At 38.3% G+C, this 24499-nt stretch overlaps 1 protein-coding gene across 4 annotated transcripts in view; it reads left to right on the top strand.

The window, feature by feature from the left end:
- KYAT3 (kynurenine aminotransferase 3) overlaps positions 1–15428 on the top strand; it is a 66525-nt gene extending 51097 nt beyond the window's left edge. For 3 of the 4 annotated variants that reach the window (XM_005678139.3, XM_005678141.3, XM_018045704.1), the window contains 4 exons: positions 2365–2551; positions 7597–7673; positions 8077–8163; positions 15125–15424. In XM_005678139.3, the coding sequence (XP_005678196.2) occupies positions 2365–2551; positions 7597–7673; positions 8077–8163; positions 15125–15187 (414 nt within the window). In that variant the 3' untranslated portion in view covers positions 15188–15424. Of the gene's footprint in view, positions 1–2364; positions 2552–7596; positions 7674–8076; positions 8164–15124 lie in introns of all 4 variants that reach the window. The other variant, XM_005678140.3, reaches the window with a different exon arrangement.

The following is a 24499-nucleotide window of genomic DNA, read 5'->3' as shown; positions in this document are numbered from 1 at the left end:
TAACTTAAATCACTCATACATTGCTGGTGGGGACTGAAAAATGCTGCAAACTCTCTGGAGGATATGACAGCCCCAAGCAAAATTTCAGATATGTGTGCTCTGTGAAGAAGCAGTGTATCCTTTGAGCACTTACCTTATAGTTGTTCTCTGCAGATTTAGGAAGCTCTATATGTACGTGGTCATTCATTGCAGAAGATGGGGAATAGTTCATCTACAGATAATGGATTAAATAAACTATGGTCTATCTAAACATTTTTATGTTATATGACTGTGTTAGTTTCCTAGTTCTCTGTACCAAATTACCACCCTGATGGCTCAGATGGTAAAGAATCTACCTGTAGTCTGGGAGACCTGGGTTCGATCCCTGGGTTGGGAAAATTCCCTGGAGTAGGAAATGGCAGCCCACTCAGTATTCTTGACTGGAGAATTCCATGCACAGAGGCCATAGTCCATTGGGTCCCAAAGAGTTGGACATGATTGAGCAACTAACACTTGCATACACTTAGTGGCTGAAAACAACACAAGTATTTTATCTTACATTCTGGAGGTCAGAAGTCCCAAAGGGTCTTTCAGGGCTAAAAGCAAGTGTCGACCCTGCTGCATTTCCCCTGGAGGCTCCAAGGCAGAATCTGCTCCTTGTCTTTTCCAGCTTCTGGGGGTACTCGCATTCCTGTGGTCACTTTACTGCCACCTCTGCCTCTATCAACACATAGCCCTCATAACGCTGACTCTGTTGCCACCTTCTTTCTCTTAGAAGAATCCTTGTGATTACATTAGGCCCACAGATAATCCAAGATAATCTCTCCATCTCCAAGGTCTTTAACTTAAATCACATTTGCAATGTTAATTTTACCATGCAATATAACATACTTACAGGTTCCAGGCATTAAGATGTGGACTTCTTTAGGGGCCATTACTCTATCACGATGGCTGTTTAAAAGTGGAAAGAAAGGAAAGGGGAAGGAAAAACAAAAAAGAATGAGAAAACTCTATATTTACTGATATGGAAAGATATCCAGGATATATTGTAAAAATAAAAGCAAGATACAGAGCAGTATATATCATTATTTATGTTATATTCTGTATAAGAAAGGGAGAAAACTATTTGTTTATACTTTCTTAAAGAATCTAGGAAGAACCATATGAAACTAGTTAAAGTGCCTATCTGAGGGGTAAAGGGAACAGATGAAACTAGTATAGATAGGGTCTGGGATGGGTTGTAAGACTTTTTAATGTATGTTTTTTATATTGTTTCTAGTTTTTTAATATCTATAAAACACGGATCTATGTACTATCATTCTGTGAATAATCAGAATACTGAAAACTATTTGTTGGGAAGCAATTAAAAAGCCAAAACTGGAACATGTGTTGGCTACAATAAACTTTTTTGTTTCCTATCAAAAATACCTACTGAATAAGAAAAAAACTAATAAATTTTTTTTTCAAATGACTATAGAGTGATATCGTGATAAAAGCTAGTTGGACATTGATTTTATTGTATTCAACTCTTCATTCTCAAAATAAATCTATTCACTTATTAAACAAATACTGAGTGTCAGAGATAAAGCAGTCAAGAATTCCTGCCCTTTTGGAGCTTATAGCCTGTTGGGGGAGCACAGATAATAAACAAGTAAATGTTTTAATAGCATAATATGTCAGATGTTGATAAAAGCAGTGGAGAAAAAATGTGAATGATTAGTACAGGGATTCATATACTTATGAAGAGTGACACAGTAGATCAATCAGCTTTCATTTATACTATCTTGTCCTGAAAGGTAATGGGGAAGCGCTGGCTAGTTTATCATTGCTCTGATTGTCTTTCAGGCTTAGATCTAGCAAATCACTCTAAAGCTAACCTTAGTAGAAAACACCGTTGTCTTTTTCATTTCCAAGTAAGTCATCTTTATATAATATATCTGTATAATACATCTTTATATAACCTCCCTGTCCACAGGTTCTGCATCCGTTGATTCAACTAAAGATTGTGGATTCGGGGTTGGTTGAATTCACAGATGCAGAGCCCATGGATGCATTTCATATAAAAGACTTGAACATCCTTGGATTTTGGTATTTGTAGGGGCCCTGGAACCAGTCACCTGTGTGAATACTAAGGGAGAACTGTACCTCTATTTCAATTTGAATGTTTGTGGTTCATCCTCAGTTCTTCACATTAGATTTAATCATTTCCATGTAGCTAATTCTTCCATTAATCTGTAGAATCTCACATAGGTTCAACTGTAATTCCCTGAATGACTTTCTTGTCAGTAATATTACTCAGACAGTCTTTATTTATTATACCAATAAACTTGGCAGTACATAACATTGCCATATTTCCTTTCCATATTTTTCGGTCTTAATATACAGGAAGCCTTGGCTCAAGCTTTCTGGATTGACATCAAGCGCATGGATGACCCAGAATGTTACTTCAATTCTTTGCCAAAAGAGTTAGAAGTAAAAAGAGATCGGATGGTACATTTACTTGAAAGCGTTGGCCTAAAACCCATAGTTCCTGATGGGGGATACTTCATCATTGCTGACGTGTCTTTGCTAGGTTTGTAAAGGTTTTTATTTTTCAAATATACAGAAACCTAGGTGGGGAATTATATCAAATTTATGAAGAAAAGATTGGTACCAAAGCCAATATCAGCCTTTCATTTATGGGAAAATGGATTTCCACTGTGTCAGTGTTCTTCTGCAATCATCTTGATGATTAGGCCATTGACCTTGAATATGACTATTATGGAGTTATTTGTTCTAGGTATTCTAATAAACATAGAATTTGCTGTTACATTGTTCTGGTATGTAATTTAAAACAGATACATGAAAAAATATATGTCCCTTGTGTTCCTCTCAGTAAAATTTTTTAGTTTCCTTTTTACTCAAGAAAAATATTTCTAAAATATTGATGCTATTGGAGAATACTTGTCACTTTAGAGTATACAGAAATGAAGTCAAGGAGGAAAGTAATATTTATTGAGGGTCTGCTGCATGCTGATACTTCAAATACTCTTTTTTAAAAAAGCATTGTTATCTCTGTTTTTTAAGATGTGGAGACTTAGAGAATAACTTGCCTGAAGTCATACAGCTAGATTCCAAATAGTTTTGTCTCCAAAAAAACGATGACCTTTATATTACCTGAAGCTACGACATGGAATTCTGACATGCTGTACAAATCTAAAGTTAGAAGCATAATAATATTTTATGTATAACATATTTCTTCCCCAAACTGTGGTGTTAATCACAGTAAATTTAAGAGCATAATTTATTTTGACAGAAATTACAGCAATTGTGCATAGTTTTAAATGTTTTAAGGTTTTATACAGTGAAGTGATATGCCAGTGAGCTTAAAAATTCTTTTATATATACTAAATTTTATGAAGCTAGAAACTTTCAACTTTATAACAAAGCAGTGATTATTATTTACTCATTTGTTGTAAGAAAAGCAGAGTGACCAGGGGTTCTTGGCTCTGCTGTTGCCAGAGCGCTATATTTGTCAGGCTCCTAAGATCTCTTCTTATATAAAAACCCTTATGATGTTCCATATTCTAAGGTTTAGAAATCACTTTTTCTGTATTGGGCTTAAATGTGCAGCTCATTTCATGAAACGATAAAAAGAAATAGCACAGTTTTCATCTATTTAGAAGAACATTATTTTACTTTTATCTGCTTCCAATAAAACTTTGAGCTAATTCATAGTTAAAGTCTTCTATGCAATAATATGTAAGTAGAAATATTCATATGTTAATGTAACATGGAGTAGGGGAAGCAAATATTTTAGTCACCTGGGTTCATATGTAGTTGACCCTAGAATAATGCAGGGGTTGCAAGATGGCAACTCTGTTCAGTTGCAAATCCATGTATAATTTATAGTTGGCCCTCCATATCTGAGGTCCTTCTGTGTATGTAGTCCCTCCTTATCTAAGGTTCCACAGAAGTGGATACAACCAACCATGGATTGTATGTACCATGGTGTTTGCTATTGAAAAAAAATCTGTGTATAAGTGTACTTAAGCAGTTCAAACCTGTATTGTTCAAGGGTCAGCTGTATTGTAGTTAGCCTTAACTTGGTTCCAAGCTTCATGGCAACAAAGACAAATAGACAAATGGAATTAGTTCCATGATTCTTATAAAATTAAACTTAACAGCTTTTTAGATAAGAGTAAGTCTTTCCTGGAGCCAAACTTTTCCAGATAGTAAATTCTAAAAGAAATTTATCACATTTTGACATTAAACATCAAAAAGACAGTAATGCAACTTTTGTTTGCATTAAGCTCTTACATAGTTTCCCATTTTATCCTCAGTTGATCCCAGCCTGCCTGCAGTGTTGGTTTAGGTCCTAGATCTTGAACTAGAATGGTTGTAATAGGAAAATAAAGGATTGGGGCTAGAAAACAACTTTTATGATGATGGGGAATAAGATGTGTGTTCTTTATGGTCCTTCACCTGTGTGAGAAAGAATGTTAATGTCTATAAGACCCTTCTACATATGAAGACAAGTTTATTTTTCTCTTCCATCTAATTATTTTGAATATAGAAATTCTTTCATATACTGGAGGTTGGTCCCACCTTTTTCAAAAGACAGAAACAAGAAACAAAACTCTCATTTGATGGTAGCTTAAAGATAAAAATGAACCATAAAATTCATGGACATAGTCATTCTCTTTGTAGCTCATAGCAGTGACTAACTGGTTAATTTTTTTTGTGTGCATTTATGATACAGTAGTTTGCTTTACAAACATCAAAATCTCACCAAAGCCCATAAGATTAGTGCTGTTATATCCCCATTGATAGTTGAGAAAGATGTCATTAAAAGTCAAGGAATTTACTGAAGTTAATCAATTAATAAGTAGCAGAGGTAGACTCTGAATGCAGAGATGCATGTACTAACCGGTAAACTTATATATTTTCTGCTGTACTTAGTATTGGAGAAGGAAATGGCAACCCACTCCAGTGTTCTTGCCTGGAGAATCCCAGGGATGGGGGAGCCTGGTGGGCTGCTGTCTATGGGGTCGCACAGAGTCGGACACCACTGAAGTGACTTAGCAACTTAGCAGCATACTTAGCAACTTCCCTGACCAGTGAGCATCATCCTAGAACTAAAAAGGGAAACATTTAATCAGAAGACAAGATTACAAATAGGAAGATAGTAAGATAAGGTGTGAAATTAGGGAGGAGATAGTGGAAATACAACAACCGATTTTTGTTTTCATAGGTTCAAACTCCTACCTCCAGTAAACAAATATTTTCTTTAGTTTGTTTGAACATCTCTAACTGAAGCATTGAAAAGAAATAGATTACAACTTTCTCCTAACTATAAAATATTTAAAATTGTATTTATTCCCTTCCTTTTCTTTCAGTACCATGGCAATAAATTTCTTTTCTAAGTGTTACAAGAATAAATAAGTGGTTACCATACTGAGTGAAACTTATGGTTACCAAGGGGGAAGGCTGGGTGAGGGGGATAAATGGAAGAACTGGACATATACACACTGCTGCTGCTGCTGCTAAGTCATTTCAGTCGTGTCCGACTCTGCAACCCCATAGATGGCAGCCCACTAGGCTCCTCTGTCCCATAAAATAGGTAACTAATGATGACCTACTGTGTAGCACAGGGAACTCTTCTCAGTACACTGTAATGACCTGTGTGGGAAAAGAGTCTAAAGAAGAGTGGATATATGTATGTGTATAACTGATTCACTTTGCTATACTGCAGAAACTAGCACAGCATTGTAAATCAACTATTTGTTGTTGCTGTTCAGTCGCTAGATTGTGTCCAACTCTTTGCTACCCAGTGGACTACAGCACATCAGGCCTCCCTGTCCCTCACTATCTATGCCTCAATAAATTAAAAAAAGAATAAATGAATAGTATGCTGCTGCTGCTACCGCTAAGTCGCTTCAGTTATGTCCGACTCTGTGTGACCCCATAGACGGCAGCCCACTAGGCTCCCCCATCCCTGGGGTTCTCCAGGCAAGAACACGAGTGGGTTGCCATTTCCTTCTCCAGTGCAGGAGAGTGAAAAGTGAAAGTGAAACTGCTCGTCGTGTCCGACTCTTAGACAGTGTTAATTACAGTTTGTCAGTACCCTCCTGTTTTTACTTCTACTGTTGTAATCACTACTCTCCAGGTTAACTTTGAGTATGCTACTCTTATGTAATTGTCACTTGGAGTTTTCACATAATTTGCAATTAGACACTGTTTTAAGTTGTCATTTCTTTGGAGTCAAATCTGAATTAAACACACATACATACATATGACTTAAAGTAATAATTTAACTTCATCTGTAAAATGAGAATTGTTGTATCTCACAAAATTATAGGACAAATGAATGAGAGAATCATGTAACATGATTAACAGATAGTAATAAATGGTATAATATTATTAGCATTATTATACGGAGATTTTACATTTTTAAGTCAAAGGAGAAAATTGAAATAAAATCAATAAGGAAAGCCATATTAAGTCATTTTAAAAAATAAAAGTGAAACTTTCTTTAGTGTCAAGGTTTTTACACTATTAATTTGAAGAAACCCAGTATTATTTAGTGAATAAAAGCAGATAACTGCCTTGACTTATTTTGAGCAATAAAGTATGTCTGTGTTAGTTGCTTAGTTGTATCTGACTCTTTGTGACCCCATGGACTGTAGCCCACCAGGCTCCTCTGTCCAGGGGATTCTCCAGGCAAGAATGAATACTGGAGTGAGTTGTCAGTCCTTTCTCCAGAGGATCTTCCCTACCTAGGGATCAAACCTGGATCTCCTGCATTGCAGTCACATTCTTTATGAATTGAGCTACAAGGGTAGCCACAATAAAGGATAAAATAATTGATTACAGTGACCATCAGTGTTTGTTGCTTTGGGACATTCAAAAAGATCTTGAGTACAAGTCAGTACAATTGAAACAATATGAAATGTAGGTTGCTGAATCCCAATGCCAGAGAAATATCTTGTCCAGACCTTAAAGCAAGATTAGAACAAGAGATAAATATAGGAATGTGTATTTGAAGTTTTTCACCAAATTTTTAAGAAATTAAGCAAAATATTTGGAAGAGGGAAACAATAAATACATAACTTGGGAGAACTATGTAGACATTTTCCCTTCATAAATAGTGAATTATATTAATTTACTCATTCCACAAACATGCTTTTCAGTACTTACAGTCTAGATACTGACCTAGGAGATGGGGATAGTGATAAATTGCAATATCCCTGTGGCGCTCACAATCTAATAATGAATTACTATTTGGAAATAAAATTCTTACAGATGAATACCTTGAAAATTGAGGTTATTTCCTTAATAATGATCATAGAGGCATGTATTATTTCTAAATAGAAAGGTAAAACTCCTCTTTGTCCTGCCTCTTCCTACTGTCTTCCAGTGCTAAAAGGTGTATACACAAACATGATCAACCAGATGTATATGTGAGTAGTGCCTTAGAGCATCATATCTGTAAAGCTTCTCTGGGAATTCCTTACTTTCCACTATACCATGCAGTATGAATCCAGCATGAGGAAATTTTGAATCCTAGTAGACAAATAAAATACACTTTGCCTCAGATATAATACATAGCCCGTCCAATTTTTATTATTGTTTTAGATGTAGACCTCTTCGATATGAAGGACAGCAAGGAACCTTATGACTATAAATTCGTGAAATGGATGATTAAAAATAAGGTAATGTTTACTGGCTTTTGCAATATTGTGCTGTATATTATAGTCAATTTATGAAGGAAGCCTGTTGACATGCTTTGAAAAATATGAGCTGTAGTTTTATTCCCTGATATTCTACTCACAGTTATTTGGAAGATTTTATTTATTTATTTTTATTTTTTGGCCACACTATGCAATTTACAGGCTCTTAGTTCTGTGACCAAGGATTGAACCTAGGCCCTAGGTAGTGAAAGCAGAGAATCCTAACCATTGGTTCACCAGAGAATTCTCTGGAGGATTTTAAAAATATATTTCTTTTGCCAATTATTGTGGATATTTGGAAGTATTTATTTGTTTTTAATTTTTGTGCTCTAAAAATTAATATTTAAAGTATAAGTAGTTTTCATATTTTTCTTTTTGTTTTCAGAAACTGTCAGCCATCCCAGTTTCAGCATTCTGTAATGCAGAAACCAAATCACAGTTTGAGAAATTTGTGCGATTTTGCTTCATTAAAGTAAGTTCCCTGTTCTACACATTTATAATGTCCTTCCTTCTGGTTTATAAAGCACCGTTATTTTTCTCTTGCTAGGCATGATGTGCTCATATGCAGTTTTTAAGTTTTGGCTTGCTACCATAAAATAATCAAAACAAAACTCAGTACTTTTTGAAGCTGAGTTTATTGGATTACAACATAATTAGACTCCTTACCTGTAACATTAAAATATCCAGACACATTTGAAGACACAAGAAAATACAACCTTTAATGAAAAAGAAAAAAATGTGACTTCTATACAGTCAATAGAAACAGATCTTAAGGGAAGGACTTTAAAGCAGATATTATAAATGTGTTCAGGAAAATATAGTCATAATGGGCAACTAGATTAAAGCAATTAAAAAGAGAACCAAATGGAACTTAAAGAATTTTAAAATGTAATGCTTGGTATGAAAAATATATAGTCTTAACATACAGAAGATTGAGGATGTGAGGGGAAAAAAAGTGTCCACCTTAATACAGATCCATAGAAATCATCCAGTCTGAAAAAAAGAGGGAAAAATTATTTTTGAAAAATAAACAGAGCCTCAGGGTTAATGTCAAGTAATAATATACATGTAACTGGACTATTAAAAAAAAAAGAGAATGTGGCATAAAAAATATTTTATAAAAGGACTAAATTTCCTATATTTGGTGAATAGCAGTTTAGAGATCTAAAAATTCAGTGAACCACACAGGATACAAATAAATTCACAACTTGACACATCATAATTAAACTGCTGAAAGCTATAGATAATGATAAGATCTTGAAAGCAGCCAGAGAAAAACTACACTTCACATGCATGGGAGCAAAGATACCAATGTTGACTAATTTCTTATCAGAAACAGTAGAGACCAGATTACAATGAAGTGGCACCTTTAAAGTGTTGACATAAAAAATATGTCAGCCAGAATTCTATATTCAGAAAGATATCCTTTTACACTGAAAACAAAATATACATCCCTGATAAATGAAAGCTAAGAGAATTCAGCACCATCAGATCTGTGCTAAAAAAATAATCTGAATGTATTGTTGCTATTTTTAAGATGTTATCACTACTAAAAACAGTCTTATCAAAATTAAGGCACTCTCTATACCAACACACTCATCTATAAGTCTGGTCAGAATGATGTAAACACTGTTTTCAACTTTTAGAGACACCATATAGACAAACTATGGGAGACTTATTTAGAACAGAATATAAATTTTAACAATCTAACAATGTCAACATTTAATTATCTGAAATGTAAAAGAAAGGGTAAGGCCATTAATACTTGCATCTTATAGTAGATTTATAGAGGAATAAATATATATTATTTGAAGTTATAAGCAGAACTAATAGAATAAAAAAGTAGCATAAGACTTCCAGTTTTAGAAATGGTCAGAAGGCCTTCTCCCATTCTCTTCTTGGAAATTATTTTTTAAAAAGAACAGCTAGGAAAATGGAAAACAAATTCCAAATCCCCCAGGAAATGAGGAAGAGTTGCCAACTATAGTGAAGGAAATGGTAGAGGGAAGACATGGAGAAAGGCTTCTGCTTCTACAGCCTAATAGGCAGAGCCAATAGGTAGCCTACTCATTATCCAGAACAGTAGGAACAGTGAGTGCACTGTGAGCGGAAACTTCTCCAGACCCATTTGGCAGCACGGACAAGGCGGAGTAGAAACATACGGTCACGTCATCTAGTACCTATGCGAACAAAGTGGAAAGGGCTATAGATTTACTCTTTCCTCTCATTTTTGCTAAAGCTGTGTTGAGGCAAGGTGGACACATTAAATTGGAGGGAAACAGTTAAATTAGTTAAAAAGAAATAAAGTCTAAAAGAGTTCCCCTTCACTGACCTCACTCCATCAATCATGTTTAACTTTACTGTGAGCCAAAGATAATTTCTACTCCCTTCTAGTTCTTTCCTGTCTCCTCCTTTATACAGATCTACAAATACATGTACAAATCATAGAGCCAGCAAGTAGCTTAGTCATTACCCAGAACAATAGGAACCGTAATTGTGCTGACTGTGGGAGCTCACAAAAAGAATTCACCCAAAAATGAGCAATAAAAAGGAACCAGCTATGAATCTGCAAAGATGCTATTAAGGAGAAGGAGAAAGATACAATGAAAAATAAGTATCAGAGAATATTCAGCAACAACAAAAACCAAAAAAGAACTGTTGCCACAGAGCAAGAAAAAAGTGTTATATTTCAAATTCAAAACATTTAAAACAAGAGTTAACAGCAGAAGTTTTTTAAAATTCAGGGAAGCTAGAGTAAGATAATGAAAGAAGATGAAATGGTAGCTGTCAGAGATCAGATAAGAAATTGAAGGGGAAAAAAAATTGGTAACTGTAGTGACATTGGATGCAGCATAGAGAACACTAAATTCTTCTGTAAGCACACTGAAGATTGAGAAAAGTGGGTGAAAAGAAGTGAAGGGAACAAAGAATTTCTTTCTATTTTTTGTTTTTTTGGCTATACCGTACAGCTTGTAGGATCTTAGTTCCCTGACCAGGAATTGAACTTGGGCCCTCAGCAGTGAAAGCATGGAGTCCTAAGGACTGGGCTGCCAGGGAATTCCCAGGAACAAAGAGTTTTTAAATGTTAGAAAAAGTATAAATGTGGAAGACAAATGATACACCTAGAGTTCCTGGAGGAGTTGGGGGTAGGGGTGAGGGGGGCAGGGCAAATAGAATTGGGAAAGAATTTTATAGCTTTGAGAATCCTTTCCATTTCAAACAAGGAAGGAAATGGCTTGCCTCAGGAATGTCACAGAATGTCACAGAAAAATGCTGAGATGTACCTTGTGTATTATATTGGTCTTTATAAATTATCCTTTGGTACCTACACAAGGTGATTGAGGCCTCCATGGAGACAGGAGAGGAGGAAGATCAGTGTAGACTCACCTCCTTTGCATCAGCATTCACTATTGGAAGACAGTGGAGCAACATCAAGCCCCTAGGGAAAGCTGACACACCTAACCCAACTGCTTGGAAAAGCAAAAAATAAAAGGATGACAAAACATGCTGAGAAAGTGGAAGCTGAGAGAAACCAGGTCAAATTTTAGGACAAAACAAACCAAAGGCAGCACTTTACGGTGGTTATTAGTAAAATAATAACAGTATTGTTATTACTGTTAATATTAATATATATTAATAACAGTAGCTGTCAAATATATAAAAAGATACATCTCAATAGTAAGAGAAATGAAAAATAAAACTGCCATGAAATTTTATATTATCTGTTAGATTGGAAATAACCAAAACAACTAGAAAGTTTCTTAAGATACTCTCATGCATTGATTGAGAGTACAAGTGTAATTTGTAAAATCTCTACAGCGGTTAGTTTGAAAATTATCTAAACGTAGATGCACATGTCTTTGGCCCACCAGTTCCTGCTTGTACGATTTTTCCCTGTGGATTTACTTGCATATTGAAGATCTGTATTCAAGGATTTTCAGTGAAGCATTGTTTGTGATATCAAAGAGTTATATAGACAACCACAATACTCACCAGTGCAGACTGCTTAAATAAATTATTTAAGTGAAGCAGCTCTGTGGAGTGCTAAAGAACAAGTGAAAAGCAAGGAGCAGACTAGTTTGTGAGGAATGATATCATTTACATAAAAAGGAAAAGAGAGGAAGCTTTTAAATGCCTCAACTGTCTCTCTGGAAGGATACACAGTAAAATCCAGTGTTGCTTCTGGGGAGGAAAACTGAATGGCTGAGAGAGATGGGTGGGAGGCTGGATTACCGAAAGAAATATATGCTTAAATAGTCTCGGTAAATAAGTTTTGAAACCTGTTTTTCCAAACAGTTGTAGAGCAAGTTCCTAACTTAATTGTTGATGCCTCTGTTACCGCCAAATACCTTATTATATATTCTCCATTATACAACATTCTTCTACAGTATAATCATCAACATCATGAACTTAAGAGTGCTATATTATTCTGTCTAATCCTCAGATCTAATTCAGGTTTCACTGATTGTCCCAATAATGTCCTTTTTTATCAGCAAATAAATAAATAAATCCAGGCGACAGTTGTGTCAATCAGCCAGTCATCAGTCAGTCAGTCCAAGCCAGAATCGTGCATTGCATTAAGTTGTCATGTCTTCTTCAAGCGGGGAAGTTTCCTCAGATTTCCTTGATTTTCATAATGTTGATACCTTTGAAAATTGTTGACCAATTATTTTGAAGAAAGTCCCTCAATATTTGTTTGACATATACTCATGGATAGATTCAGGTTGTGCACTTTTGGTAGAAACCAAAGAAGTGATATTTTGTTCATTGTTTTGCATCCTATCAGATAGCACATGATTTTAGTTTTATCTACAACTGGTGATGTTAAGTTTAATCATTTTATTGAGGTGGCGTCTGCCAGGCTTCTCTACTGTAAAGTTTCACTTTTTCCGTGATGAATAATGAATGTTTTGTGGTGAAGTACTTTGAAACCATGAAAATATTCCATATCACATCAAATAATTTATTCATTTAACTATTCATATATGTAAGGACTCATAGATTCTTATTTTATTCAGTGGGTTAAAATTTACTATTATTACTTATTTCGATGCTCACATTTTCCAAAATTTGGCCATTGAGAGCCCCGTTAAGCTGGCCTCTGTTTTCTTTGACACGTCTCCCATCATTTTTTGAGCATTTTCTTATTTTCTGGCATTTCAAGATGCAGTAGGTTCACTTTGTCATTGTCCAGCTCAACCTGAAATCCCCTTTTGCTGGAGAATGGTATTAAGAAACCAAGATCTGGGCATGACGAGTGCTCATTGGGGTAGCAGTATTCCCAGGCCCTCCCAGAAGACAGAGATAGGGAACATGTAACTGTATGTTCATACTTTCTATGTCTGTATCTATCCTACTTATTCCTATGTCTATCTAAATACATTGAAACCACCTCCAAGTTTATTCTGGCTTTCTCCCTGTACATGTGAGTCACAACCTTCCTTGACAGTATTGACAGTAAAAACACTTTGTTCATCATTTACCCACTTCTTTAATCAGTACCTCTGCGTGTGGCCATCTCTCGTTAGTGCTACTGCCCCTCCACCCACCACCCCGACAGACACCCTGCACCCTACTCAGGCTTTGACATTTTTACCAGTCTTCCGCCCCTGTTCCCTGTATGGTCACCATCCTCACCTCACCTGAGCTTCAGCACCATGTGCTGACCTGCTTCCATCACCTTCCTGCAGAGATACCCTCCTCTGAGTCTCCAGCACCACACAAAAAGCCACCACTGTCACCCACTGCATAGAAGCGCTCGTCTTCCCTTGCAGGCTCTAACACTCCATACCCGTCTGCACTGGCAGATGCCTGCCTCATCCCCTCCAGGCTCCATGCTGCCTGCAAGCACCCTGCCATACAGATGCCTTGCTTACTTACCCCTCGATTCGGACGCCCTGATCCAGGTCAGTGCCACTAGTGCCATCGCCACCACCTCATGCCACCCCTGTTGGAAGGTCTTCTTACTTCACTCTGGCTGTAGCATCCTGCGCCGGGCTGCTGAGGCTCTCCCACCCCCACACATGATCTGTTTCCCTCCTGATGGCTTTGGAGTGAGTCATTCTGTAGAGATGGAAGAGAAAGGAAAAGAGTAGACAAAGCAAGAGGAAGTTTGTCCATCAATTTAGTTTTATACCATATGTACATATTACCTATTCAAAAAATAAATTATATCTTTACAGTTGGCCCTCTAACTGTGGCGTTAGGAGCTTATAACTGAGACTTCCATAGGAGGGAGCAGAATAGTGGCAAAAGAACCAATTTTTCCTCATTCAGAGCAGAGAATGGTAAACATTGTCTGAAGCTGATAAATTAAAAATCTAGGAGCATACATTATTTAGATTTTGATGGTAATCACTAGAACTAAAATCAAAATTGCCATAAGAAGTTGATTTAGAGGATGGTGGGAGTAGTAGGAAGGCATGAGAAGGGAAGAAACAGATGATTATTTTTCAGTGTAAACTCTTCTGTATTCTTTGACTTTTTTCTGTAATTGTATATTAATTTATTATTGTAGTCTCACTGTGCCTAGTATCCTCTTTGTTGGGAGCTAAGGGAGGGGTTTCCTTTTGTTGTCTACAAGGCTCTTTGAAAGAAGTCTGTGATTTTGCGCTCTTCCTACCCAAACGAACTAAACAGTAAATATGGCTCTCGTCAGTACATCCTTCAGGCTCTCCTGCATCCTTCAGGCTCTCCTGCATCAGTGTCATTTATAAGTCTGAGTCTTTGGCAGTGAACACATCCACACTGACAGACATGGTTTTGGCTGGGATTAGGTTAAGCTGTTTCCAGACTGAGCTGTATATACAGATTGTTCATCATTTTCTTGGTAATGTTCCTTGGCCGCATATTAGTTAATTTAAAGAGTTCTTTTGGTGTCAGGATAGTAGTAATAAAGTGCTCTGAACTGGCAGCCAGCATCACAAAACAGTATAATGTAATGATTGCTGTTGACAATCATTATAGCTCCCCTAACATTGAATTCTTGTGAGGCTCATTCACTTTTCTAGCCTGACAGCAATGGGATAATAGCATTATAAATATTCAGCCTGTTTGATTTGCTGCTAGGCTCCTTAAAGAGCTTGTGACTTGTATATTTGGCCACCAAGGCAAAGGATGATGCTGTAGATACCATTTCCCAGTTTCTGTGTTCCTGCTGAGGTTAAGTGGTTTAAAATGGGGTAGAGCTTCCAGTGACACCACTCAAGGTATCCCCCACCCCATGCCATGTTCCTGGACTTTGTCTTAGCTGCAGAGGCCAAGGACCAGCTAAAGCCTGGCTCAAGTTATCAGGGGTTGAGGATCACTCAGTTCCCAAACCACCACGTGACTCTTACAAATGGACTGACTTTGGTATACTTTTTGTATTTATATTTTTACTTCATCTTGAATTTATTTTGATTTGTAATGATGACTATTTCATTAATTTACAGAAAGACAGTACACTGGATGCTGCTGAAGAAATCATCAAGGCATGGAGTAGACAGAACTCTTGATACATGCAGAGTGTGTTGTTTCTATTAAATGATCTAATATAAAATTACTTGGTGCTGCCACTTGCTGGATATTGGAAAAAAAAAAATCTTTCAGTACAAATAAAATTTAAAGGAATATTTCCATTGGTAACCTCACCCCTAACAATATTCTGGGGATCTTTTTTTTTTTTGCTGAACTGTATTAAAACAGCTTCTGTTTCCTCATAACAGTGGAATAAAAATAGCACCTACTTTATTTATATGACTTCCCTGGTGGCTCAGATGGTAAAGTGTCTGCCTACAATGTGGGAGACCTGGGTTCAATCCCTGGGTCTGGAAGATCCCCTGGAGAAGGAAATGACAACCCACTCCAGTACCCTTGCCTGGAAAATCCTGTGGATGGAGGAGCCTGGTAGGCTACAGTTCACGGGGACGCAAAGAGTCAGACACGACTGAGCGACTTCACTTTCGCTTTCACTTTATATGAAGTTTGTGAGTTGTTGTTTGTGAGAGTGAAATGGACTGATGTGTGTAAAGCCTGCCAGACAATAAGGGCTCACCTACTATTGGCCAGTTTCACTTTTCTGCCATTGCATAAAAACTCTTGGCCAATTACAGGTCCTTCAACTTCATATTTTTGCTTGGTCTCTACCCAGCTGTAGTTCCCTCCCCTCATTTACTAATGGTTTTGAACTTTGTTCATAGTTTAGCCTGTCGCTTACAAGTACCGCCATCATCTGGGGCAGCTTTAGGGTCCACATAGATTATTACCTAGACTTTTGGCACCCTCCTCTGGTGATATTTATTTCCACTTCACTCTCCATTTCAGCCACCCACTCCCTTGGGCATACTTTAAACCTTTCATCATTCCAGGCTGTTCCATCTTTGAGATAATAAATTAGTCATCTCACACTGTAACCACCTATTCCTGCAGTAAATATCACCACTCCCCCACTATTTCCCTCTCTCTTTCTCTCAGCTTCTTTCAAAATAGCCCTTTAAACTATCATTTCAAATCCACTACTACTCAAAAATTGGTCCATGGCCCTCTTACATCAGAATCAACTAGGATCTTTGTTGAAAATGAATTTTGGTCTTCCCCCTGACCTACTGAATAATTCAGAATCTGCCCCTTTCCAGGTGATTCTTACACCACTAAAGTTTGACAATCACTGCTGTAGGTCGTGGAACCTTTTAATTCCTCTCAGCCTCTTTATGTCTTTACTCCCTTCCTTATCCAACTTAGATTTATTTATTTAATGCCATAAATTTTTTATTAGGCAAAAATTAACTGGGCTTCCCTGGTGGCTCAGAGGTTAAAGCATCTGCCTGCAATGAGGGAGACCTGAATTTGATCCCTGGGTCGGGAAGATTCCCCTGGAGAAGGAAATGGCAACCCACTCCAGTATTCTTGCCTGGAGAATCCCATGGGTGGAGGAACCTGGTGGGCTACAGTCCACGGGGTCGCAGAGTCAGACACGACTGAGCGATTTCACTTTCACTTTACTTTCATCTAATATATATATTATACATATTATATATATATATGTATACAAAAGGTTTTCTACTAGATAAAGGCTTGAGGAAGAACAATAAAAAAAAGAGAGATGGAGGAATTGGGAAACATAAACTAAATGAAGTGGGAACACTGAATATGAAATGGAAAAAGTGAAACAAGCTAGATAAAAGTAAAAGATTATCATAGGGTCCAGTTGTTTTTAAACATGATTGCTCACTAGAAACATATCTGGAGCTTTGGAGAAAAAACCCAATATCTGGGCATTTGTATTTTTCAAAAATCCCCAAGATAATTCTGATATGCATCTGAATTTCTAAAAGTGATTACAGGTTTTTCTACTAAATGACAGTTTTGGTGATATAGAGTTCTATTATTTTTCTGTGACCAATCATGATACAATGGTATTAAGTGAATAATAGTTATATAATCACAATAATAAAAGATGTTTATCAGTTTTCACAATCAATAGCCAGACAAAAAGTAAAAGATAATGACAATTGCAAGCCATAATGGGAACATGATTAGCCTAACTGTAAAATAATTACATACAGTTTGGGGGATCAAACAGTGATGTGGTAAGTGGAAGCACATATATAGCACATGCTTTCATCAGTGTCTTTTGCTTGGTGCATTTAATCCATTTACTTTTAGGGTAATTACTGATGTGTTTGATCCTATTACCATTTTCTTAATTGTTTCGGGTTTATTTTCTGTAAGTCTTTTCCTTGTCTTGTTTCCTGCCTAGAGTTCCTTTAGAATTTGTTGTAAAGCTGGTTTGGTGGTGTTGAATTCTTTTAACTTTTGCTTGTCTGGAAAACTTTTGATTTCTCCATCAAATCAGAATGAGAGTCTTGCTGGGTAGAGTATTCTTGGTTGTAGGTTCTTCTCTTTCATCACTTAAACATATCATGCCATTCTCTTCTGGCTTGTAGAGTTTCTGTTGAGAAATCAGCTGATAACCTGATAGAAGTTCCCTTGTATCTTATTTGTCATTTTTCTCTTGTTGCTTTTAATATTTTATCTTTGTCATAAACATAATGAAATTCATTGTATGTTAAACTTATATGTGTTATTTGTGTGAAGAAAAGAAGTAAGGCAGGGTAGAGGGGAATGAGAGTATCAGGGAAGCAAATTGGAATTTTAAATAGTGTGGCCAGGTGAGTTTTGTGGAGGTGCCATAGGAACAGACTTAGAAGAGGAGAGGGAGAGAGCCTTGTGAAGATCGTAGGGAGGAACACTCCAGGAACAAGGAATAGCCAGTGCAAAGGGTCTACAACAGGAAGGTGTCTTACGTTTGATGAGTACCAAGTAACCAAGGGACAGAGTAGTAGGTATTAGGGCAGAGTAGCAGCATAGGACCTCAAGGACTAGAGGAAGGATAATGGTTTGATATCATCTCATCCATACTTTTTTTTTAGAATGTGTAAAATAATGTTTATTAGAGCATGGTTTCTAATTATTCCAAATTGATAACCACCACAAAGACATGAGACTGGATAAGAGCACCAAATAGGTCAGTGTTAGAAACTAAAGGGGGCTATGACTTAGCTCTGGACTTTTGAAAAGTGTGACTGCAAAGTGGAATAACTAGAAAAAGTTCTTCTCGTTTGATGATTCTACTTTCTCACATACAACACACAAACACACACTCACTTACCCTCAACCTACTATAATCTAGATTGTACCCATTATTGTTCAAAATTTGCTAATGACCTCCATGTTCTTAGATTTAAAGGAACCTTCCCAGTTCCATCCAACTTTACCTCTTACTTCCCATGTTGCAGTAGTGGTAAAGAATCCACCTGTCAATACAGGAGACACAAAAGATATGAGTTCCATTCCTGGGTCTAGAAGATCCCCTGGAGCAGAGATGGCAACCCCTTATGGTACTCTTGCCTGGAAAATTCCATAGACAGAGGAGCCTGGTGGGCTACGGTCCATGAGGTCGCAGAGAGTTGAACAAAACAGTGTTTGCCACTCTGGCCTTCCTAAACCCGTTTTTTTTTTTTGCTCCTGTGATGCTGCAAATTCGTGAATTACCTTCTCTCTGTTCCTTCTTCATCTCCTTCGCCTTTTCTTAGATATTGATATTCCGTCTTTTTCACTAAACTTCATTTACTCTGAATACACTGCTGCTGCTGCTGCTAAGTCGCTTCAGTCATGTCTGACTCTGTGTGATCCCATAGACGGCAGCCCACCAGGCTCCCCTGTCCCCAGGATTCTCCGGGCAAGAACACCGGAGTGGGTTGCCATTTCCTTCTCCAATGCATGAGAGTAAAAAGTGAAAGTGAAGTCGCTCAGTCGTGTCTGACCCTTTGCGACCCCACGAACCGCAGCCTACCAGGCTCCTGTGTCCATGGGATTTTCCAGGCAAGAGTGCTGGAGTGGGATGCCATTGCCTTCTCCACTGAATACACTAGTGACTCTTAAATCTGTAACAGCCTGGTCCTCTCTTTTGAATTTCAGACCCATGTATTCAGTACCCCATTTGTCATCTCACACAGACATTTTATAGGCAAACTTTATCCAATCTGGATTGGATAAGCAATACCTAGTATTGTTTGGCAAACAGTATCCAATCTCCTTACCTCAGTGAATGGTGCCCCCAATCCACTAACTCAAGTTAGAAAGCCTATTGACACAAGTCATTTTTAACTTTTCTCTCCACATCCAAATCCTCTAACTAGCCCGAAAGTGAAAGTGAAGTTGCTCAGTCGTGTCCGACTCTTTGCTACCCATGGACTGTAGCCCACCAAGCTCCTCCGTCCATGGGATTCTCCAGGCAAGAATACTAAATATCCCTTAAATCTTTTAAAACTTTTCTGTGCTCCAATTGCCCCCATCCCTGCCCCTGCCATCCATACCATTTCTCAACCAGATTACTGTTCAACTCTTAACAGTTCTCCCTGCCTTCTTGCTTACAATGTATCCCTGTAGCCCAAACAAGCTTTGTAAAATGTAAATGTGATCATGTTACATATATCAGTTAAGAATATTCCTGTTGCAAGTGACAGCCTAACCCATATGGGTTTAAATCAAATGAAAAAGAATTGTCTGTCTCAATTGAGCATTTTAGGAGTACTCTAGTTTTGTTAAAGCTTGATCTGAGACTGTGTTTGAGCATCTCCTGTGGAGGTATGGGTCAGCAGTGGTCTGCCTCAGGGACAAGGGTTCTGGGTGTGGGTATGGCATAAGTCCGTGGAGGAGGTCATCATTAACCCCACTACAGACTTGCCAGAACTTACATAGGACTGGGAAATAGACTCTTGGAGGGCACAAGAGAACCTTTTACACCAGGACCCAAGAGAAAGGAACAGTGACACCACAGAAGACGTGCTTGTGGGTGTGTGGGTGTCTCCGACGAAGGTGTGGGTGAGTGGTGGCCAGCTTCAGGGTTGGGGGCACGAACTGTAGCAGTACACGCATGGGATCTTCTGAGGGAGGTCACCATTGTCTTCATTACCTTCACCATAGATTAGTTCAATTCAGTTTAGTTCAGTCGCTCAATCGTGTCCGACTCTTTGCAACCCCATGAATTGCAGCACGCCAGGCCTCCCCATCTATCACCAACTCCCGGAGTTCACTCAAACTCATGTCCATTGAGTCAGTGATGCCATCCAACCATCTCATCCTCTGTCATCCCCTTCTCCTCCTGCCCCCCCATCCCTCCCAGCATCAAGGTCTTTTCCAATGAGTCAACTCTTTGCATGAGGTGGCCAAAGTATTGGAGTTTAAGCGTTAACATCAGTCCTTCCAATGAATACCCAGGACTGATCTCCTTTACGATGGACTGGGTTGACTTCCTTGCAGCCCATGGGACTCTCAAGAGTCTTCTCCAACACCACAGTTCAAGAAGCATCAATTCTTTGGCGCTCAGCTTTCTTCGCGGTACAACTCTCACATCCATACATGACCACAGGAAAAACCATAGGCTTGACTAGACGGACCTTAGTTGGCAAAGTAATGTCTCTGCTTTTTAATATGCTGTCTAGTTTGGTCATAGCTTTCCTTCCAAGCAGTAAGTGTCTTTTAATTTCATGGCTGCAGTCACCATCTACAGGGATTTTGGAGCCCAGAAAAATAAAGTCAGCCGCTGTATCCACTATTTCCCCATCTATTTGCCATGAAGTGATGGGACCGGATGCCATGATCTTCGTTTTCTGAATGTTGAGCTTTAAGCCATCATTTTAACTCTCCTCTTTCACTTTCATCAAGAGGCTTTTTAGTTCCTCTTCACTTTCTGCCATAAGGCTGGTGTCATCTGCATATCTGAGGTTGTTGATATTTTTCCCGGAAATCTTGATTCCAGCTTGTGCTTCCTCCAGCCCAGCATTTCTCATGATGTACTCTGCATATAAGTTAAATAAGCAGGGTGACAATATACAGCCTTGATGAACTCCTTTTCCTATTTGGAACCAGTCTGTTGTTCCATGTCCAGTTCTAACTGTTGCTTCCTGACCTACATACAGTTCTCTCAAGAGGCAGGTCAGGTGGTCTGGTAGTCCCATCTCTTTCAGAATTTTCCACAGTTTATTGCAATCCACACAGTCAAAGGCTTTGGCATAGTCAATAAAGCAGAAATAGATGTTTTTCTGGAACTCTCTTCCTTTTTCGATGATCCAGTGGATGTTGGCAATTTAATCTCTGGTTCCTCTGCCTAGTCTAAAACCAGCTTGAACATCTGGAAGTTCACGTTCACATATTGCTGAAGCCTGGCTTGGAGAATTTTGAGCATTACTTTGCTAGCGTGTGAGATGGGTGCAATTATGCTGTAGTTTGAGCATTCTTTGGCATTGCCTTTCTTTGGGATTGGAATGAAAACCGACTTTTTCCAGTCCTATGGAAAACTGCTGAGTATTCCAAATTTTCTGGCAAATTGAGTGCAGCACTTTCAGATCATGAACTCCTTATTGCCAAATTCAGACTGAAATTGAAGAAAGTGGAGACCATTCAGGTATGACCTAAATGAAATCCCTTATGATTATACTGTGGAAGTGAGAAATAGATTTAAGGGACTAGATCTGATAGACAGAGTGCCTGATGAACTATGGATGGAGGTTCGTGACATTGTACAGGAGACAGGAGTCAAGACCATCCCCAAGAAAAACAAATTTTAAAAAGCAAAATGACTAAGGAGCCCTTTCAAATAGCTGAAAAGAAGGGAAGCAAAAAGCAAAGGAGAAAAGGAAAGACATACCAATTTGAATATAGAGTTCAAAGAATAGCAAGGAGAGATAAGAAAGCCTTCATCAATGATCAATGCAAAAACATAGAGGAAAACAACAGAATAGGAAAGACTGGAGATCTCTTGAAGAAAATTTGAGATACCAAAGGAACATTTCATACAAAGATGGGCTCAATAAAGGACAAAAATGGTAGGGACCTAACAGAACCACAAGATATAAGAAGAGGTGGCAAGAATACACAGAACTGTACAAAAAAGATCTCCCTGACCCAGATAATCACGATGGTGTGATCACTCACCTAGAGCCAGACATTCTGGAATATGAAGTCAAGGGGGCCTTAGGAAGCATGACTATGAACAAAGCTAGTGGAGGTGATGGAATTCCAATTGACATATTTGAAATCCCCAAGAAAACGAAATGCAAAGAAGCAAAATGACTGTCTGAGGAGGCCTTACAAATAGCTGTGAAAAGAAGAGAAGCAAAAAACAAAGGAGAAAAGGAAAGATATACCTATTTGATTGCAGAATTCCAAAGAATAGCAAGGAGAGATAAGAAAGCCTTCCTCACTAATCAATGTGAAGAAATAGAGGAAAACAATAGAATGGGGAAGACTATTGATCTCTTCAAGAAAATTAGAGCTACCAAGGGAATGTTTCATGCAAAGATGGGCTCAGTGAAGGACAGAAATGGTATAGACCTAACAGAATCAGATGATATTAAGGAAAGGTATGACCTTGGCAAGAATACACAGAAGAACTGTGCAAAAAAGGTCTTCACAACCCAGATAACCACGATGATGTGGTCACTCACCTAGAGCCAGACATCCTGGAATGTGAAGTCAAGTGGGCCTTAGGAAACATCACTATGAACAAACCTAGTGGAGGTCATGGAATTCCAGTTGAGCTATTTCAAATGCTAAAAATGGATGCTGTGAAAGTGCTGCACTCAGTATGCCAGCAAATTTGGAAAACTCAGCAGTGGCCACAGGACTGCAAAAGGTCAGTTTTCCTTTCAATCCCAAAGAAAGATATTGCCAGAGAATCTTCAAACTACCGCACAATTGCACTCATCTCACAAGCTAGTAAAGTAATGCTCAAAATTCTCCAAGCCAGGCTTAAACAATACATGAACCGTGAACTTCCAGATGTTCAAGCTGGATATAGAAAAGGCAGAGGAACCAGAAATCAAATTGCCAACATCCGCTAGATCATCGAAAAAGCAAGAGAGTTCCAGAAAAACATCTATTTTTGCTTTATTGACTATGCCAAAGCCTTTGACTATGTGGATTGCAATAAACTGTGGAAAATTTTGAAAGAGATGGGAATACCATACCACCTGACCTGCCTCTTGAGAAACCTGTATGTAGGTCAGGAAGCAACAGTTAGAACTGGAGGAACAACAGACTGGTTCCAAATAGGAAAAGGAGTTCATCAAGGCTGTATATTGTCACCCTGCTTATATAACTTATATACAGAGTATGTCATGAGAAATGCTGGCCTGGAAGAAGCACAAGCTGGAATCAAGATTGCTGGGAGAAATATCAATAACCTCAGATATGCAGATGACACCACCCTTATGGCAGAAAGTGAAGAACTAAAGAGCCTTCTGATGAAAGTGAAAGAGGAGAATGAAAAAGTTGGCTTAAAGCTCAACATTCAGAAAACTAAGATCATGGCATCTGGTCCCATCACTTCATGGCAAATAGATGGGGAAACAGTGAAAACAGTGCTGACTTTATTTTTTGGGCTCCAAAATCACTGCAGATGGTGACTGCAGCCATGAAATTAAAAGACGCTTACTCCTTGGAAGGAAAGTTGTGACCAATCTAGACAGCATATTAAAAAGCAGAGACATTACTTTGCCAACAAAGGTCTGTCTAGTCAAGGCTATCATTTTTCCAGTGGTCATCTATGGATGTGAGTGTTGGAATATAAAGAAAGCTGAGCACCAAAGAATTGATGTTTTTGAACTGTAGTGTTGGAGAAGACTCTTGAGAGTCCCTTGGCCAGGAAGGAGGTCCAACCAGTCCATCCTAAAGGAAATCAGTGCTGAGTGTTCATTGGAAACACTGATGTTGAAGCTGAAACTCCAATCCTTTGCCACCTGATGAGAAGAGCTAACTCATTAGAAAAGACACTGATGGTGGGAAAGATTGAGGGCAGGAAGAGAAGAGGACGACAGAAGATGAGATGGTTGGATGGCATTACCAACTCATGGACGTGAGTTTGAGTAAACTCTGGGTGTTATTGATGGACAGGGAGGCCTGTCGTGCTGCAGTCCATAGAGTCGCAAAGAGTCGGACACAACTGAGCGACTGAGCTGAACTGAACTGATCCAAGACTCAGACTGTGTTATGTAACCAAGTTCTTCATCTTGTAGTTCTGTCTTCTCTGTGTCAGCTTTCTCTCCAGCTGGTACCTCTTGGATAGATACATGGCTGAAGCAGTTTATGAGTATCACATGGTGACACTAAAATATCCAGCAAAAGGGGACACTTTCTTGGAAACTCAGCAAATGGTTTATTGTGTCTTATTGACTCATTCCTGAGCTACTTGCTGAGGCCGTGGGAATGGACATGCTAAATAACTTAGGCCAATCCAAGGTCAACTCTACATGAACTACATTCAA

The sequence above is a fragment of the Capra hircus genome, chromosome 3 (genome assembly GCF_001704415.2).
Source record: "Capra hircus breed San Clemente chromosome 3, ASM170441v1, whole genome shotgun sequence".
In the NCBI taxonomy this organism is placed as follows: domain Eukaryota; kingdom Metazoa; phylum Chordata; class Mammalia; order Artiodactyla; family Bovidae; genus Capra; species Capra hircus.
This window is presented reverse-complemented; position numbering and strand designations above follow the sequence as displayed.